The 20,854-nt window shown below is 40.6% G+C and overlaps 1 protein-coding gene across 1 annotated transcript in view; it reads right to left on the bottom strand.

Annotated features, from left to right (window-relative positions):
* Positions 1 to 9,382, bottom strand: part of SLC30A6 (solute carrier family 30 member 6) — a 41,753-nt gene extending 32,371 nt beyond the window's left edge. Inside the window, exons 1-2 of the mRNA XM_052649697.1 lie at positions 9,332 to 9,382; positions 5,122 to 5,208 (exon numbers count right to left, since the gene is read on the bottom strand). Coding sequence (XP_052505657.1) covers positions 5,122 to 5,208; positions 9,332 to 9,334 — 90 coding nt within the window. The 5' untranslated portion in view covers positions 9,335 to 9,382. The remainder of the gene's footprint in view (positions 1 to 5,121; positions 5,209 to 9,331) is intronic.
* Between the last annotated feature and the right edge of the window lie 11,472 nt (positions 9,383 to 20,854).

Raw genomic sequence — 20,854 nt, 5'->3', positions numbered from 1 at the left:
TGAAAAGGAAAATCATTCTTATTTGTACAACACCGATAAACTTCTTTGGGTCCACTCAAGTTTTATGATTCATACTCTAATATTCAAAGGAATAAGGACAACTTGTTTTAAAAAACTGAAGGGTTACAGTTTCTAAAACTTCCCCAAAAATTCATCAACTAAGTTATTATAATATATAAACCTAAAAAAATTCGAGAAGGGGAATTATTCAAGAGAAAATAAATTCTGATATATAAATTCTCAAATAGTTGAGAAAATATGACATCTGAATGTAATTTTGACTCTATAAACATGTATATGGAGACAGTGATAAAACAAATGGGGCAAAATATAAAGCAACTGATGAATCTGAATAAGGGGTATAAGGGAATTCCTTATACCAATCTTAAAACTTTTCTGTAAGCCTGCAATTACATCAAAAAAGTTACCCCGCCCATCCACCCACCAAAAACAGAACAATGCTTGGTTATTTACCAAATAAGTCATAAGAAACAGCACTGCTAAAAAAAGGAGATTACCACAGTTCAGAAGTTCACAGAAAAGGGAGGATTTGAGATACACCTTGAAACAGCTAGGATCTAGTCAGAGGAAGGAAGAATAGCATTCTAAAAATAAAGGAAGACGAGATCAAGTGATGTGTTTTTTACTTTGTTCTGCTCCAATCCCTACACAGGGAGACCAACACTTGTTTCAAAGTATAGATGAAATAGTGGAAAGGTTGTTATTTGGAAATGTTAAGTTTAAATATATAATTGCTAAGGTCAATTAAGGTATGGGAAAGGTATGGGATAGGATGGTTTTAGAATACAGATGAAAGCTGTAGGTCTAGAAAGGAAGACCACCACCAGAAGTGAGAAGGATAAGGAGGTAACTCAAGAGACAGAAATCATAAGGAAGAAAGAAGTGACAGTGATGGAGCACAGAGGTAACAGGCTGTAAATCTAAGGAAGAAACAAGGCCATTTCCTAAAACTAAGGCATATGGTAAAGTAGAACTGGAAATTTAAATACAGAAAAAAATCTTCAGAATAGCTGTTATGGTGAATACGTTACTGAATCATCAAAAAGAAGAACAACAATTACCAGCATGAATTTACGGGAGACACCATTCTCGAACTTCCTCCTCAAGGAGGAGCAAAACCAGAAGGGCAGGTGACATGGGGATGTTAGAAAGTTGAGAACTGTTATGACAGGTTAGCAGGACGAGGGACTGTATGCTTAATGAGGACATGACAGGACACGGGGCCTAGTCAGGACAAGGATTCAGTAACAGTCAGAAGAGGCAGATAAAGCATGTAATACATGCCGTTCTACTGCCGAATCAAGCCGTTAATCAAAATTTGAGTATCTATTTTGTAACAGATACTATTTGAGGCACTGGAGATACAGCAGTGAATGAAACATGGACCTTATAATCCAGGTGGGGTGACAGACAAGAAGCAAATATATAAAGTCAGGTGGTGATAAGTGCTAGGAAGAAAAAAATAAAGCATAGTTAAGAACACAGTAATGGAAGATATTAAAGAGCTGCTAATCTAGATAGGGTGGTCAGAAAAGAACTCTGATAAGGTGACATGTGACCAGAAATCTGAAAGAGGCGAAGATGCTAAGCATCCAGACATCTCGGAGAGAAAATGGGAACCACAGTGCAAATACTTTGAGATAAAAGAGGGGCTGAGGACAGCTAGACAGGAGAGGTGAGAGGAAGTCTGGGGCTACATTAAGTAGTGTCATGTATGCTAGGAAAAGATGAGATGGAACAGTGACTTAGTTTTCATTTTAAAAAGCTCATTCAGCTTCTCAACCTAGAATATACTGCACAGGGGCAAGGATGAAAGTAGGAAGACCATTTAGAATGTGCTTGCAATAAACCATGTGGGGAATGATGGTAGCTTGGAAGGTGGGTGTTAGAAGAGTCAGATTCTGGGTATTACGGGGACAGAGCTGGCAATTACTTACAAAACAGCTGTAAGGAGTAAAGGAAGGAGAGGGGTAAAGGTGACTCCAAGGTTTCTGGCCTGAGCCATGTAGTGAAGAAGTGACAGAAAATCAAAGTTCAGGTTTGATCTTACTAAATTTGAGATGGCTATTAGATATTTGGGTGAAAATGTTGAGAAGGCCATTATATATAGGAATTGGAGGCAGGGAAGAAGGTAGAGGGTGAGATATAAATACGGGGTCACCGGCATACGGTAGTGAAAGTGTCACCAAGATGGAATGAGGCAAACAAGAGAGGCCAGAGTTCTCTAAGTCCTGGGCATCCCAAACTCGGAAGTCAGAAAGATGGGAGGGGAGTAACAAAGGAGGCTGAAAAATAAAGACTAAGCAGTAAGTGGGCCCCCACAGGGGGCGCTGGTAGTAAAGAACCCGCCTGCCAATGCAGCAGACATAAGAGACGCGGGTTCGAACCCTGGGTCAGGAAGATCCCCTGGAGGAGAGCACAGCAACCCACTCCAGTATTCTTGCTTAGAGAATCCCATGAATAGAGGAGCCTGGCAGGCTACCGTCCACGGGGTCATGAAGAGTCAGACATGACTGAGTGACTAATACTTTCACACTCTTCAAGAAGTAACTAGGAAGAAAATCAAGGGTGGCAGTTCAGAGTCCAAGTGAATAAAATGCTTTAAGGAGGAAGACTAATTCAAATGCCACTGAAGGCCAAATAAGACGGGAAATGAGGATGACCATTGCTTTTGGCAACACAGAGGTTATTAGGTACTTCTAAAAGCAGTTTCTGGGGATAAGTGGGGACTAGAGTTACACTGGTTTTGCTTAACAGAAACAGGGAGACGAGAAACTGAACAAAGAGAGTAAAGACAATTCTAAACCGTTTTGCTTCAAAAGCAAGCAGAGAAAGGAAGCAGCAGCTGAGAGTGGTATTTATGGCATGTAATTACGATGTGAGAAGGAGAAAGATTAAAGAAGGAATAACAATGCAAGAGAAGGAATGGTTCTAGGAACACTGGCTCTGAGTAAGGCAACAACAGAGCGACTGGCCTTATGGAGCAGATCAGACAGTTCATTCAAAGAAATGGGAGGGAAGGCAGAGTGTTGGCAGATGTGCTAATGACAGGAAGCAGAAGTTTCCTCCTGATTGCTTCTTTTCCTTCAGAGAAACAGGAAGCAAGACGCAACAAGTTAGAGTGAGGATGAACAAGGTTTGGGGAGTTTGAGGATAGAAGTGAAAGAAAATGGGATCAAACTGTCACTTAAGAACGTGGGAAATTGAATAAACTAGGAAGATACAGTGTGGGCAGCGCTAATGGCATACTTGATCATGAATTTAAAGTGAGACCAGGGGCTTCCCTCGTGGACCAGTGGCTAAGACTGTGCTTCCACTGAAGGGGGCACAGGTTCAATCTCTGGTTGGGGAACCAAGATCCCACCTGTGGCATGGTGTGGCCAAAAAAATTTAAAAACAACAACAAAAACCAAGGTAAGACCAGTCAGTACAGTTTTGTGTTTAAGGCTACACTCAGTTGCTTGCATGAGGTAGAGTAGAGTAAGACTTAATAAAGTTGAGGATTTGCCAATAAAGTATGATAGACAGAAGATGGGAACAGAGGGGATGAAGGCATGTGCAAGAAAATGAAAATGATGGACCAGAGAATCTAAATTGATAGGCAAGCAATTGACAATAAGAGACATAAAAAACAGTGAAAACACAGCAGAGTCAATGAATTGGAGGTCCCGGTAAGAGAAGGGAACTGGAAAGACAAGAGACGGTGACTGATGAGTAAAATGCTTATAACTGAGACAATGGGAGGACAGTTATTGTGAATGATAAAGCATATGGCATGAGCGGGCTTTCTTGGTGGCTCAGTGGTAAAGAATCTGCCTGCCAAGAAGGACTTGCAGGTTCGATCCCTGAGTCAGGAAGATTCCCTGGAGAAGGAAATGGCAATCCACTCCAGTATTTTCGCCTGGGAAATCTCCTGGACACAGACATATAGTGGGCTTCACAGGGTCACAAAAGTGTCAGACATGACTTAGCAGCTGAGCAGCAGCAGCAGCATGGTATGATCATAGGAGTGGGCAGTTGAGACGGACACAGGACAAGATCTGCGGTGAGGAACTGAGGGGTAAGGATCTTTCACATGAAATATGAAATCACTACGAACTAAGACAGGAGAAGTAATCAACAGCAATGAGCCAGGTGGATCTCTTCAGATTTAAATTATGATAGAGGTTATCTGTACAATCTAGGTGCTCCTGTATCAGTTTTGCTCCTACTACCTATTCTGAGGGAGACTGTGCTTCACTGAAGTATGCTTAAAGAACTTCCTGCTTACTTCTGCAATAGCGTTGTTTTCCATCAACATCATAACTATCTGTTCTCAAGACAGCATACTAAATGGACTAGGTACATAAGTAGGTGAGTTAGTTCTCTACCCTTGGCTCTTAAAGTTTAACATCTAGAGGTGAGAATATTTCCAAATACTAGGATTACTGGCTTCTGATTATATCCCAAGGTTTTATAAACAGGAGATAAAAGGGTAAAAAACAAAGAAAAGAAGTCTTTAGTATCATAAGACATGGTCAATATTATTGCTTCTGCTTATTATGTTACATAAAGATAGCATTATTTAAAACTTTATTTTATACTTTTATTAAAAATGTGAGCAAGAGACACAGAGTCACTACCCTCAAGGAACTTACAGTATAAATGAGACAGTAATGAGAACAATGAAAACAGAATAATAACTAGAAAGTCTGCACTGGTGACCAAAATGGGTACCGACTGTTTATTTATAGTCTCAAAGTTTACCTCAATGAGGAAACTTGTTTTCTACCTTACATTCAAAATGAGAAAACATGGGTTCAAACCACATCCACTTAATTTGTTAAAAAGCTAACAACATAAGGCAATCACCAAACAATTTTTCTTCAAAACTCTTTAAAATCAGAAAAAAAACTAATCAAAGTGGAGTTTCCTCCCAGGCATAACAACTGTATACTAAAGTGCTGTGATTTTACATTAACAAATTACTTATCCAACAAAAAAAATGAAAACACTGTGATGAACTGAGAGTGATTTATATTTGTCTTAAAAATTACCTTTTTCAACTTTATAATATTGTTGATACAATAAAATTAGGATTAAGAAATTGAAATAACTTACCCTTCGATCAGCTGCTACAAGTCTAAATTCCTGTAATAACTTGCCAAAAAGAGATCTCTGTGGTTTTCTAAAGAGATGAATTGTCCCCTTTAAAGTAAACAAAAAATATACAAATCAGCATTTAAGTACCTAAGCTTCTGCACTCCTGTGATATAGTAAATCACAACTAACATTTCTTGAATGCTTGATACATGCCAAGCAATTATTCTAGACACCTTACATGTATTTATCTATACAAGATTCACAATAACCTATGTGGTAGAAATAATTTTTAGTAAACTAAGTACACAATGCTAGTAACATCTGAGCAGGAATTCAAACCTAGGAGTTTTAGCTCAGGACCAAAACCTCTGCTTTAAAATAGATTGCCTAAGCAATTTTGAACTGGAAAAGCAGTTTCCAAGTAGCTCTAATTTCCAAGAAATTATACCATTTGCCTAATTAAAGCTTTATATATGAAAAGTTTGGCAACTATTATTACAATCAAACCTCTGAGTTTCTCTCTTAGGCATTCAAAGTATGTGACATCTAGCTAGCTTCCAGGGTCCCTGTTAGTATGCAGTACAGTACTAGCAGAGAAGGAACATGGCAGTGCTGACCACAGAGGGACTTGCCACTCAAGTTCAGGAAACAGTGTAAGAAAGCCTTCACATAAAGGAGAGCTCAACCACATATAGGAAATTAGCCTGAAATTAAGGCAGTATCCAACATCAGTAGGACAAAGTATGGCTTATTCAATAAATGGTATTTGGAAAAAGGCAAAGATGGGTCCTTACTATACTTCTCCATCTAAGTTTTCAAATATAAAACAATAGAAAATTTGAAGAAACTCATGTATAAGAAAGAAAACCCAAGAAAAATAAACTGAAGATCTTTGTTATTACAAAGGTAAAGTAATTGTTTCTATAGAAAAAATATCCTTCACAATTTTCAATGGGTCATACACAATAACTTGACTACTAAGTGCCATGCACTTAAATATTTGGATTTCAACTTTAACAAAACATTTTCCTAGATGGTAAAGGCCACAATCACTATATACCACACGGCATTTCTATCTCATTAAAGTTGGCCAATTTGACTCAAAGACTGACTTTTCACAGACAGCAGAGGAAATGGGAGTTAACAGATAAAAAATGTGAAGTTTCAGATCCATTCCAAGCAGAAGTATGATTTGCCTACAGGTAGCATTTAGAAACATCTCAGTAGCTATAAAATGATATATTCCATTTCTTTAAGTCTGACATGTCATTAGTCGTGTTGAGACTCAGTGGAGGCAGAAAATAGGCTGAGTGCTAGAAAGTGGTATAACAAAAACAGCAAAATGTTGCTAACTGTGGAGGCCAAGTTACGGCTATATGGGGACTTTATGATATTCTCTCTACTTTTCTGCATGTTTGAAAGTTTACACAATAAAAAGTTAAAGATATACTTTAAAATGTAAAAATAAAGCATCAAGAAAAAGGTATTACCAATTTTGATACCCAAATAAAGATCAGTGTATGTGAATAACCTAAGGCTCTGCTAAATCAATTCAGTTGAAAAGGAACAATATGCTGTTTTTATCCGAGATGTTAATAAATGTTAATGTTAACAAACATACTTTATTCTTAAAGAATTATGAGTGGGATATTTTGGTCCTAAACATAAAGTCTGCTTAACTACTGGTATCCTTGAATACCTTCTAACTTCTAGCTCATTTAAAATTATTTCAGTTACTTTAAGTTTCAGGTTAAGACAATCAAGCTTCCCTGGTGGCTCAGAGGTTAAAGCGTCTGCCTGGAATGCAGGAGACCTGGGTTCGATCCCTGAGTTGGAAGATCCCCTGGAGAAGGAAATGGCAACCCACTCCAGTACTCTTGCCTGGAGAATCCCATGAAGGGAGGAGCCTGGTAGGCTACAGTCCACTGGGTCACAGAGTCGGACACGACTGAGTGACTTCACTTTCACTTTTCAAAAGGCAGACGTCCATTTCTGATGCCATTCTGATAGTGAAGGAACAACTACAAATACCCTAATCTTAATGTCACTCTCTCTAAAATTATATTGGCTCTCCACTGTTATCAAAATAAACACCAAATTTTACAGCTTGGAACTCAATGTGTTCAGTGAGATAGCCTGTTTCTTTCCATTTTCTCTCTTGCTCAATTTCCACTATTGAGGAAATTGCTCTCCTCAGTTTCCACTGTACTGGTGTACTCGTCTCATGATCATATTGATAATTCTAGAGTGACAGGGTCAGACTGGTCTAACCCAGGCACTAACAGCCCTGTAGCACTTAGCAAGTTATCTGACCTCTCTGTTTCCTCACCCAGGCTAGAGTAATGAATAGTAGACTAAGAGACTGGAATAAAGGGACAAAGTACTCAGTTCACTGGTTCACTTCCTACAAGAAGCCATATAAGGTTATTTAAATGACAGGTTTTGTTTTGTTTTTTTTTAATGCCATTTGCTTTGTAATTCACCACAGGCTAGCCTTCATACTGTCATCTTGCATGGTAAGTTCATTTTCAGTAACGTCACCAATGACAAGGGCTATATTTTCCCAACATTCTCTAAGACAGCACTATGCTTTGCACATAGTATATGTTATTAAAATAAATAATGGGCAATTTTAAAAATAAAACTTAAATGCTAGTATTTCCCTTATTACTAATGTTTCAAATATAAAAGTTTACTGCCAAGGTTACTTATTCATCATTCTCTGAAACAATATTTATTGAAAACTTCCGCTGGGCCAGGCACTGTACAAAAGACTCTGGGAATATGACAGTGAATACATAGGTTCTGCTCTTAAAGAACTTATAGCCTAGGAAGTGAGAAAGACAAGCAAGTAAATACACAATCGTAACACAGTCTGGTAAGGGCTACAGATGTTACTGGTAAAAAGCAGCCTCATAGGAGCCTAAAGGAGGCGCTTAATAGGACCTTGAACATGACAGAAAGGCTCATGGAAGAGACTAAAAGACACGGAAGGGATGGAGAACAATTCTGGCAGATAGAACAGCACATATTAATTCAGTACAAAGGTCTAATTCTTAGAGCACAATCCGCAAGCTGTTCCTGGTAGCTGGAATATGGATATATGTATGTACGGGTGAAAAACACCTGCCAAGGTAAGAAGATAGACTACAGATGTCTTTGCTTGCCATACTAAACAGGTCTTTAGCTTGTGGGCTAAAGAAAAAAAAAAAGGAAGAATTTTAAGCAAGGGACTGTTATGGTCAAGTTTTAGAAACTTAACTCTGCTATACAGTGGTGAATGTTCTGATGCTGAACACAGAGGCTATTTGGTCATGCAAGAGTAAACTTTTACCTACTTTCTACATGTTTAAAGGAAAGATCACAACAAATTTAGAAAATATTTCAGTTGATAAATAAGACATTTTTTCCACCATATCCACTCAAGGGAAAAACGGAATGACAATGCTTAGACACAGAAACATGATACAGGCTATCAATAAGAAATCCATAAATTTTTCTGATAAAATGGTGTGTAACTCTTTTGACATTGAAATCACAATCCACTGCTTACCCTTAGATAAAATTCAGAGAGCTATATACTTGATTTATGAAAGAATAAAATAACTAACTTGTCTAACAAAATTTAAACACCACATTCCTAAAGCCCTAAGGTATACTGGGATCTACAAACGCACCAAAAAAATTGCAATAAGAGGAACGACCGACACCTTGACTTTCGCCAATCTTTGGCCTTCTGAAAGTTGTGCTGTATCCGGCTATCAGCACTCAGTAAAACCAATTTGTTGAGTGGGGCGTCAGATTCAATAGCCTATTAATCATGCTGTTCATTAATGCAACGTTATCATCACTGCTGTAAGCATCACTAATACGGTCGTTGCTGCTGTGGACTTGTTTTCAGATCTTTTGTCGGTGTTGTGGTTACTGACACCAGCAAAGACTTCTATTTCTATATCAAGGGTATTACGGCAGGGAGGAGTCCTCATCAGAGCCAAAAAAGTCGGTCTGGAGCGATGCCGGGGTCCCGAGAGGCAGAGGAACCGGGTGAGGGAGCGAGGGGGCATCAGAGCTCTGAGGGCACTCTCTCCGACGCTAGAGGCTCCTTCCGGGGACCTCGAGCATAATTCTGACGACCCCTCCTCTGGGCAGCAGAAGCATTTTTAGGCCGCTTCGGAACCAGAGAGAATAAGAATCACAAAAGAAACCCTCATTCCCCTGGCCAACTCACCATGATAAGGAGCGGCACAGCTCCCACCGGAAGACGCTCTGGGAGCTGGTAGTTCCCTGGAGCGGAAGGGGCGTGGACATCAGAGGCCGATTGGTTGCGAGCGACGCGGGGGGCGGAAGTGCGTGCACTGGCCTCCTGGTCCGGCGCCCCACTTCCCGGCTGCCCCTGCGTTCCATAGAGGCGAAGGCGGCGGCTAGAGCGACTCTTCCAAGCTGGCGGAGGTCTGGTTGCAGATTTGCCAGCTGAGGTCTTTAGGTTTAGGAGCAATTTGTTTGTTTGTAACTAGAAGAATTTCTTTGAGTCCTGAAGCGGTTTGAGCTACGTTGTGTTTTTTAATTTTTTCAATACCTTATGAAATAGGTAACATTCCCATTTTGAAGTGAGAGAAACTTACCCAGAGACATACCTAGTTTGCCATAGTAGCTGCTGCTCAGGCCGACTGACAGTATTATGTGGTAATTCCTAAAATAATACTTAAATTTTATAGGATTGATTTTACTGTAAAAAGGAAAATAAAACACATTGAAGTATAATTCATTCAGCAAAAATTGAATATGGAACACGTGTATACCAGGTACCGCTCTCATGAAAAGGCTACTCTTGTGGTCGTGGTTCAGTAGCTAAATGGTGTCTAATTCTTGCGACCCCCATGGACTGTATGTCCATCTAATTTTCCAGGCAAGAATTACTGGAGTGAGTTGCCATTTCCTTCTCCAGATACTCTAGTAAGAAGAGGCAAAACAGAGAGGAAGAGATTCTTTAACTATATTGGTAAGTAGTGCCATTTAGAAAATGGGTAATAGTAGAGAGTAACTGCGGAGAAGGCAATGGCAACCCACTCCAGTACTCTTGCCTGGAAAATCCCATGGATGGAGGAGCCTGGTAGGCTTCAGTCCATGGAGTCGCCAAGAGTCGAACACGACTGAGCGACTTCACTTTTACTTTTCACTTTCATGCATTGGAGAAGGAAATGGCAACCCACTCCAGTATTCTTGCCTGGAGAATCCCAGGGACGGGGGAGCCTGGTGGGCTGCCGTCTATGGGGTCGCACAGAGTCGGACACGACTAAGCGACTTAGCAGCAGCAGCAGCAGCAACAGGGAGTAACAGTCGCTGATTTAAAGAGGTAGTCACAGAAAGCTCTAAGAAGATTTAATTTGACTGTCAAATGACAAGTCTTTTTGTGAAGATTTTTGTAGGCAGAATAAGTAGTGCAAAACTCAAGTAAGTGTGTTTTAAGATCTGAAAGAAGGTACTGTGTCTGGAGCGTTGTCCTTGAGGGGAAGAAATGAAGAGAATATCGAAGTGGTAAATAGGGGTCAGATCAAGCAGAAATTTCTAATCAGGGTTAAAGAGCTTGCTTCCCCTACTCCCGCCCCTCCCCCCCTTCCCCCTCCCCCCCAGCCTCTCCCCGAGGGAGACAGGAAGCCAGGGGACAGTTTTTACAACGGAGTGACCTGCTACATTTTGGCTCTAGTATGCAGAATGGATTGTAGTTGGAAGATAATGGCTAACATTTATTAAAGCGCTTATGTAGTAGGCACCAAGGACTTAAAAGTGTATTAGCTCATTTAATCCTTATATTATGCTTTCTGGCTTCCCATGCTAAAGCTGAAACTCCAGTTCTCTCCAACTCATGCAAAGAGTTGACTCATTGGAAAAGACCCTGATGCTGGGAGGGATTGGGGGCAGGAGGAGAAGGGGACGGCAGAGGATGAGGTGGCTGGGTGGCATCACTGACTCGATGGACGGTGAGTTTGAGTGAACTCCGGGAGTTGGTGATGGACAGGGAGGCCTGGCGTGCTGCAATTCATGGGGTCGCAAAGAGTCGGACACAACTTAGTGACTGAACTGAACCGAACTGAGTAGCTCAGTTGGTAAACAAACCGTCTGCAAATACTGGAGAGCCCTGTTTGATTCCTGGGTCGGCAAGTTTCGCTGGAAAAGGGGCTCCCCTGGTGGCTCAGATGGTAAAGAATCTGCTGCAATGCAGGAGACCTGGGTTCGATTCTGGGTTTGGGAAGATTCCCCTGGAGGAGGACATGGCAACCCACTCAGTATTCTTTCCTGGAGAATCCCCATAGATGGAGGAGTCTGGCAGGCTACAGTCCATGGGGTCACAAAGAGTCCAACAAGACTGAACGCTAAGCACAGCCCAGAATCCCTTTGACACAGGTACCGTTGTTAGCTCCTGCTTGGAAAATTGTGTGTCAGGGTCAAACAACTAGTCAGGGGTGGAGCTGGAATTCTGTACAACCTAGTTTTAAAGCCTTACCAGCTATCCTGTACTTGCTACTCTTGGATAAGATTAGCACGGAGAAGGCAAATTAGAATATTATTGCTTCACTTACACTGAGCAAACCGTTTTTGATTCTTGAAGTTTCTTTCCAGTCTTTTGAATTTTAACAAAACTGAAATCAGACAGTACGTATTGTTTATAGTTTGCCTACTTCATGTAAGGACGTAGTGTGACTTTTTCTCATGTCTTAATTTTTCTAGATTATAGTTTTAGTGCCTTAGAGAATTCAGTCATAGGCATGTGCCTGAATATCAATTGTGTGTATGTGTTGTGCACGTCTGTGGATGTGCACAGTCACTGTCAAGTTTGACTCTGCAAACCCATGACTGCAGCCCACCAGGCTCCTCTCTCCATGGAATTTTCCCGGCAAGAATACTGGAGCAGGTTTGCCATTTCCTCCTCCAGGGGATATTCGCGACCCAGAGATCAAACCCATGTCTCCTGCATTGGCAGGTGGACTCTTTGTCACTGTGCTACCTGGGTATCAGTATAGTTAACTAATTCCTTATTGATGAGTGTAACATGGCTTAGAGGTAGTAAAAAGAAATTTGTCAAGCTATTTTAAGAAGGAGAAAAGAAGACTCTAATACAGGGAATTGAGTAATTGGTATAAAATCCCAGGAAACAACTACACAAAAGATCACAGTGAAACTGAAGACTTGAACAACTCTATATACCTAGTAGACCTAACACGTCTAAAATACACCATCCAATTTCCATCTGGTGGAAATTAAAAGAAGCGTATTCTTAGTCAATGGGGCAAAGAAGAAATCACAAGAGAACTTAGAAAATACATTGAGATGAATGAAAATTAAAACAATATACTGAGACTTACTGGATGCAGCAGAGGCAGTCCTTGGAGGGAAATTTATAGCTGTACATGCCTATATTGAAAAAATAAGAAAAACCTCAACAACCTAACCTTCCCCTTTAAGAAACTAGAAAAGGAAGAGCAAACTAAACTAAGAGCAAGCACAAAGAAGGAAATAAAGGGACTTTCCTGGCAGTCTAGTTGTTAAGACTCCATGCTATCTCTGAAGGGGGTGCAGGTTTGATCCCTGCTCAAGGGCACTAAGATCCCACATGCCATGTACCAAAGAAAACACAAAAAAGGCAGCCACCTAAAAATATGGCAGGCTGAACAGACTAAGACAGTGAAGAATTTAGAAGACAGGAGTGATAGGTGTACTCATTGCTTTTGGGGTGTAATTACTCCAAGGCTTTCTCAATGCAAAGAACTAGAGAATATGTGTACACACACAGACACATATTTACATCTACATTTCTTCATCTACTTTTATATGTCTTAAATTATGAATTCATATTCTTAAATCCAATTCCAACCCAACCATACAAGTTTCATTCTTTTGTATTCATAACTTCTCTCTAAAACAGTGAGAAACAGGGTTCCAATAGAGGTAATGTACATTGACTTGTTTGATCAAGTCTCCTGTATGTAAGCAGTTTGTCATCTGTGCTGACACCGTTCCTCAATATATACACCTCTCTATTCTTGAGAATTTATTCCTCATTCCAGACTGCTCCCACCCATAAAATAACTTCCTCAGATTAAGTGTCCATTATTGTAGACACCCTCCTCATCCCACTTGGTCTATGACATCCCACATATGTTGTTTTTCCTCATTGCAAAGCCTGCCCTGAACCACGGTGCAGAAAAGAACTAAAATAGCAGGTCTAGGATTGCTATCCTTTGAAAGGCCTTGCCAGTTTGGCCCTTAGTTGGCATCTGGGAACTTGGATTTGGGGGAGGGTTCCCACTATTCCCTAACTGATAATGGTTCACTGTGCATAACAGTTCAGTTCAGTTCAGTCGCTGAGTCATGTCCGACTCTTTGTGATCCCATGAATCGCAGCATGCCAGGCCTCCCTGTCCATCACCAACTCCCGGAGTTCACTCAGACTCACGTCCATCGAGTCAGTGATGCCATCCAGCCATCTCATCCTCTGCCGTCCCCTTCTTCTCCTGCCCCCAATCCCTCCCAGCATCAGAGTCTTTTCCAATGAGTCAACTCTTTGCATGAGGTGGCCAAAGTACTGGAGTTTCAGCTTTAGCATTATTCCTTCCAAAGAAATCCCAGGGTTGATCTCCTTGCAATCCAAGGGACTCTCAAGAGTCTTCTCCAACACCACAGTTCAAAAGCATCAATTCTTTGGCGCTCAGCCTTCTTCACAGTCCAACTCTCACATCCATACATGACTACTGGAAAAACCATAGCCTTGACTAGATGGACCTTAGTCGGCAAAGTAATGTCTCTGCTTTTGAATATGCTGTCTAGGTTGGTCATAGCTTTCCTTCCAAGGAGTAACTGTCTTTTAATTTCATGGCTGCAGTCACCATCTGCAGTGATTTGGGAGCCCCCCAAAAATAAAGTCTGACACTGTTTCCACTGTTTCCCCATCTATTTCCCATGGGGTGATGGGACCGGATGCCATGATCTTCGTTTTCTGAATGTTGAGCTTTAAGCCAACTTTTTCACTCTCCTCTTTTACTTTCATCAAGAGGCTTTTGAGTTCCTCTTCACTTTCTGCCATAAGGGTGGTGTCATCTGCATATCTGAGGTTATTGATTTTTCTCCCAGCAATCTTGATTCCAGCTTGTGTTTCTTCCAGTCCAGCGTTTCTCATGATGTACTCTGCATAGAAGTTAAATAAGCAGGGTGACAATATACAGCCTTGACGTACTCCTTTTCCGATTTGGAACCAGTCTGTTGTTCCATGTCCAGTTCTAACTGTTGATTCCTGGCCTGCATACAGATTTCTCGAGGCAGGTCAGGTGGTCTGGTATTCCCAACCTCTTTAAGAATTTTCCGCAGTTTATTGTAAGCCACACAGTCAAAGGCTTTGGCATAGTCAATAAAGCAGAAATAGATGTTTCTCTGGAACTCTCTTGCTTTTTTGATGATCCAGCAGATGTTGGCAATTTGATCTCTGGTTCCTCTGCCTTTTCTAAAACCAGCTTGAACATCAGGAAGTTCACGGTTCACATATTGCTGAAGCCTGGCTGGAGAATTTTGAGTATTACTTTACTAGCGTGTGAGATGAGTGCAACTGTGCGGTAGTTTGAGCATTCTTTGGCATTGCCTTTCTTTGGGATTGGAATAAAAACTGACCTTTTCCAGTCTTGTGGCCACTGCTGAGTTTTCCAGGTTTGCTGGCATATTGAGTGCAGCACTTTCACAGCATCATCTTTCAGGATTTGAAATAGCTCTACTGGAATTCCATCACCTCCACTAGCTTTGTTCGTAGTGATGCTTTCTAAGGCCCACTTGACTTCACTTTCCAAGATGTCTGGTTCTAGATGAGTGATCACACCATTGTTATTATCCAGGTCGTAAAGATCCTTTTTGTACAGTTCTTCTGTGTATTCTTGCCATCTCTTCTTAATATCTTCTGCTTCTGTTAGGTCCATACCATTTCTGTCCTTTATCGAGCCCATCCTTGCATGAAATGTTCCCTTGATATCTCTAATTTTCTTGAAGAGATCTCTAGTCTTTCCCATTCTGTTGTTTTCCTCTATTTCTTTGCACTGATCACTGAAGAAGGCTTTCTTATCTCTTCTTGCTATTCTTTGGAACTCTGCATTCAGATGCTTATATCTTTCCTTTTCTCCTTTGCTTTTCACCTCTCTTCTTTTCACAGCTATTTGTAAGGCTTCCCCAGACAGCCATTTTGCTTTTTTGCATTTCTTTTCCATGGGGATGGTCTTGATCCCTGTCTCCTGTACAATGTCATGAACCTCATTCCATAGTTCATCAGGCACTCTATCTATCAGATCTAGTCCCTTAAATCTATTTCTCACTTCCACTGTATAATCATAAGGGATTTGATTTAGGTCATACCTACATGGTCTAGTGGTTTTCCCTGCTTTCTTCAATTTAAATCTGAATGTGGCAATAAGGAGTTCATGATCTGAGCCACAGTCAGCTCCTGGTCTTGTTTTTGCTTACTGTATAGAGCTTCTACATCTTTTGCTGCAAAGAATATAATCAATCTGATTTCGGTGTTGACTATCTTGGTGATGACCATGTGTAGAGTCTTCTCTTGTGTTGTTGGAAGAGGGTGTTTGCTATGACAAGTGCATTATCTTGGCAAAACTCTTAGTCTTTGCCCTGCTTCATTTTGCATTCCAAGGCCAAATCTGCCTGTTACTCCAGGTGTTTCTTGACTTCCTACTTTTGCATTCCAGTCCCCTATAATGAAAAGGACATCTTTTTTGGGTGTTAGTTCTAAAAGGTCTTGTAGGTCTTCATAGAACTGTGCAACTTCAGCTTCTTCAGCATTACTGGTTGGGGCATAGACTTGGATTACTGTGATACTGAATGGTTTGACTTGGAAACGAACAGAGATCATTCTGTGATTTTTGAGATTGCATCCAAGTACTGCATTTCGGACTTGTTTGTTGACCATGATGGCTACTCCATTTCTTCTGAGGGATTCCCGCCCGCAGTAGTAGATATAATGGTCATCTGAATTAAATTCACCCATTCCAGTCCATTTTAGTTCGCTGATTCCTAGAATGTCGACATTCACTCTTGCCATCTCCTGTCTGGCCACTTCCAATTTGCCCTGATTCATAGACCTGACATTCCAGGTTCCTATGCAATATTGCTCTTTACAGCATCAGACCTTGCTTCTATCACCAGTCACATCCACAGCTGGGTACTGTTTTTGCTTTAGCTCCATCCCTTCACTCTTTCAGGATTTATTTTTCCACTGACCTCCAGTAGCATATTGGGCACCTACTGACCTGGGGAGTACCTCTTTCAGTATCCTATCATTTTGCCTTTTCATACTGTTCATGGGGTTCTCAAGGCAAGAATACTGAAGTGTTTTGCCATTCCTTTCTCCAGTGGACCACATTCTTTTCACAGATGTGATAACAATGCTGGAGGAATTAAGCACATCCTGTGTAACTCCACTGGGAGAGGACTCTTCACAGCCAGTCTTTGGTTTCCTCTAGACTTTGTGCCATATCCTTGTTCCCTTTGCTGGGAAGAGATGCACCATCATCAGTCTGCCTTAATACTACAACTGTACAACTTTATCTACAATAAACTTATTTTAACATAATTCCGTTTACTGTCCTCTCCCATCGTTTGTGCTATTACTATCTACTTTACTTCTACATATATTATAAATATTACACTGTAAACTTTAAAAAATAACTGATAGGTATTTAGACACATATAAGAAAAATTATCTTTTTTTACTGACAGTTATATCATTTCCAGGTATGACCTAAATCAAACCCATTAAGATTATACAGTGGAAGTGACAAACAGATTCAAGGGATTAGAGCTGATAGAGTGCGTGAACTATGGATGGAGGGTCGTCTTATTCCACGGGAGTGAAAGTGAAAGTCGCTTAATCGGGTCCAACTCTTTGTGACCACATGATAGAGTCCATGAAATTTTCCAGGCCAGAATACTGGAGTGGGTAGCCTTTCCCGTCTTCAGAGGATCTTTCCAACCCAGGGATCAAACCCAGGTCTCCTGCATAGAAGGCAGACTCTTTACCAGCTGAGCCACAAGGGAAACCCCACTGTATAGGAGGTGGTGATCAAAACCATCCCCAAGAAAAAGAAATGCAAAAACACAAAATGGTTGTCTGTGGAGGCCTTACAAATAGCTGAAAAAAGAAGAGAAGCAAAAAGCAAAGGAGAAAAGGAAAGATATATCCATCTGAATGCAGAGTTCCAAAGAATAGCATAGAGAGATGAGAAACCCTTCCTAAGTGATCAATGTGAAGAAATAGAGAAAAACAATAGAATGGGAAAGAAGATCTCTTCAAGAATACTAGACATAGCAAGGGAACATTTCATGCAAAGATGGGCACAATAAAGGACAGAAATGGTATGAACCTACCAGAAGCAGAAGATATTAAGAAGAGGTGGCAAGAATACACAGAACTATACTAGAGATGACCCAGATAACCACAGTGGTGTGATCACTCACCTAGAACCAAACATCCTGAAGTGCGAAGTCAAGTGGGCCTTAGGAAGCATCACTATGAACAAGCTAGTGGAGGTGATAGAATTCTAGCTGAGCTATTTCAAATCCTAAAAGATGATGCTGTGCAAGTGCTGCACTCAATATGCCAGCAAATTTGGAAAACTCAGCAGCGGCCACAAGACTGGAAAAGGTCAGTTTTCATTTCAATCCCAAAGAAAGGCAATGCAAAAGAATGTTCAAACTACCACACAATTTCACTCATTTCACATGCTAGCAAAGTAATGCTCAAAATTCTCTAAGTGAGGCTTCAATGTACAGGAACCAAGAACTTCTGGATGCTCAAACTGGATTTAGAAAAGGCAGAGGAGCCAGAGATTAAATTGCTAACAGCCATTGGATCATAGAAAGAGCATGCAAATTCCAGAAAAACATCCACTTGTTTCAATGACCATGCTAAAGCCTTTGACTGTGTGGATCACAACAAACTGTGGAAAATTCTTAGAGATGGGAATACCAGACCACCTTACCTGCCTCCTGAGAAACATGTATACAGGTGAAGAAGCAACAGTTAGAACTGGACATGGAACAACAGGCTGGTTCCAAACTGGGAAAGGAGTACATCAAGGCTGTATATCGTCACCCTGCCTATTTAACTTATATGCAGAGTACATCATAAGAAATGCCAGGCTGGATGAAGCACAGGCTGGAATCAAGATTTCCAGGAGAAATATCAATAACCTCAGCTATGCAGATGACTTCACCCTTACGGCAGAAAGTGAAGAACTAAAGAGCCTCTTGATGAAGGTGAAAGAGGAGAGTAAAAAAGCTGGCTTAAAACAACATTCAAAAAACTAAGATCATGGCATCTGGTCCCATCACTTCATGGCAAATAGATGGGGAAACAATGGAAACAGTGACAGACTATTTTCTGGGGTCCCTAGATCACTGCAGATGGTGACTGCAGCCATGAAATTAAAAGACGCTTGCTCCTTGGAAGAAAAGCTATGACATTATATTAAAAAGCATATTGAAAAGCAGAGACATCACTTTGCCAACAAAGGTCTGTATAGTCAAAAATAGGTTTTTCCAGTAGCAACATATGGATGAGAGTTGGACCATGAAGAAGGCTGAGCACCGAAGCATTGATGCTTTTGAACTGTGGTGTTGGAGAAGACTCTTGAGAGTCCCTTAGACTGCGAGGAGATCCAACCAGTCCATCCTAAAGGAAATCAACTGTGAATATTCATGGGCAGGACTGACGCTGAGGCTGAAGCTCCAATACTTTGGCCACTTTGGGAAGAAATGACTCATTGGAAAAGACCCTGATGCTGGGAAAGACTGGAGGCAGGAGGAAGGGGATGACAGAGGTCGAGATGGGTGGATGGCATCACTGACTCAATGGACATGAGTTTGAGCAAGTTCTGGGAGATGGTGATGGACAGGGAAGCCTGGCATGCTGCAGTCCATGGGGTGACAAACAGTGGGACAAGACTGCATGACTGAACAATATAATTTCCAAAGTCCTTAAATCCTTCCTGGAGATGTGGATTCCTTTGGAGGATTCCTTTTCATCAGCCCAAAGAATTTTTTAGATACTTCCCCTGGTGGTCCAGTGATTAAAACGCTGAGCTCCCAATTCACGGGGCCCAGGTTTGACCCCTGGTCAGGGAACTAGATCACATGCCACAATGAAGATCAAAGATCCCAAGTGCCACAACCAAGACCTGGAGCAGCCAAATGAATAAAATAACTATTTTTAAAAACAGGCTAAAGAATTTCCTATGTCAGCCTGTTAAGAACAAATTCTCTTACTTTTTGTACAACTGGAATGAGTTTTATGTATTTTGAACATTCTAAGTAAACAAAATTTTAGGTTAACTTTTATTCTTGCACTTATTTTTTAAACTGATGTATAGTTGAGTTCCAGTGTTGTTGATAAGATGGTTGGATGGCACCATCAACTCCATGGACATGAGTTTGAGCAAACTCTGGGAGATGGTGAAGTACAGGGAAGCCTATTGTGCTGCAGTCCATGGGGTCGCAATGAATCAGACACCATTAATCGACTGAACAACATATGTTTCAGGTGTATAGTCAAGTGATTTCAGTTACATATTCTCTTTCAGATTTTTTTTGATGATATGTTATTGTAAGATATTGAATATAGTTTCTTATGCTACACAGTAGGTCCATTGTTCACCTTTTTTTTTTACATAGTATTGTATAATTTTTACACTTTAAAAATGTCACTCCATTTCCTGGATTCCACTGTTTCAAATAAAGTTACCCACCATTTTTGCTTTATTCAAGTGTAATGTCATTTCCCTTTGCTGGCTGCTTTTGATATTTAATTGATTTCGTTTTGTGCATGTGTGTGTATTTTGCAAAGGAGGTACTCAGATGTGATCTTTGTCGCATTTATTCTGCTTGGAGTTCACTGAACTTCTTGGACCTGTAAGTTGATGTCTTCCAACAATTTTGGGAAATTCCAGGCATTACTGCTTCAAATATTTCTGTTGCCCCATTCTCTCCCTGTCCTCTCCTTTTGGACCTCAAAGTACATGTACATTAGGCTGATTCTGTCCCACAGGTCTGAAATCTGTTTCTTTATTTCTCTGTGCTTCACTTTGATAATTATATTAACTGCCTTCCTGTTTTATCTCTGATGCACCCAGTTTACTGTTAAGCCTGCCCAGTGATTTTTCAAATTTCAGACAATGTCATTCATTTCATAATTTATAGTCACAGACTTTCTATTTGGTTTTCAGTTTCTATTTTTCTGCTAAGAATCCTAATCCATTAATCCATCATTTTCCCTTGTAAAATTTTTAATGTATTTTAAAGCTGTTAAATAATTTTCTGTTAATTCCAAAATAGTCATCTGTGTTTCTGCTTCTATAGATTTTTCTGTTGATTATGGATCATATAATTTTTCTTTATATGCTTATTATTTTTGCTGGGCTTTGTGAATTAATATGTTGTAAAGGCTCTGGATTCTGTTTTAACAATGTTTTATTCTGGCTAGCTGTTAAAGTACTAATGGATAACCCTGATGTTGTGAAAGCCTGATTTTAAGCTTTGTTTCAGCGAGTTTCTTCCAGCTGTGCCCAGAGTTCTAAAGTACAGCCCTCATTCTAGGATGCTGTCCTTCCTCCTAAGCCATGGCCCTTTTCAGGTGTCAATGGAAAACCAGAGTGTTTACTAGACCCCTTACTGGAATTTGAATTTCAAACTTTATTCGTCCAGCGACTGC

This window comes from Budorcas taxicolor, chromosome 11, assembly GCF_023091745.1.
Source record: "Budorcas taxicolor isolate Tak-1 chromosome 11, Takin1.1, whole genome shotgun sequence".
NCBI classification, from domain to species: Eukaryota; Metazoa; Chordata; class Mammalia; order Artiodactyla; family Bovidae; genus Budorcas; species Budorcas taxicolor.
Note: the sequence above shows the minus strand (reverse complement) of the source record. Positions and strands in the feature narration are given on the sequence as shown.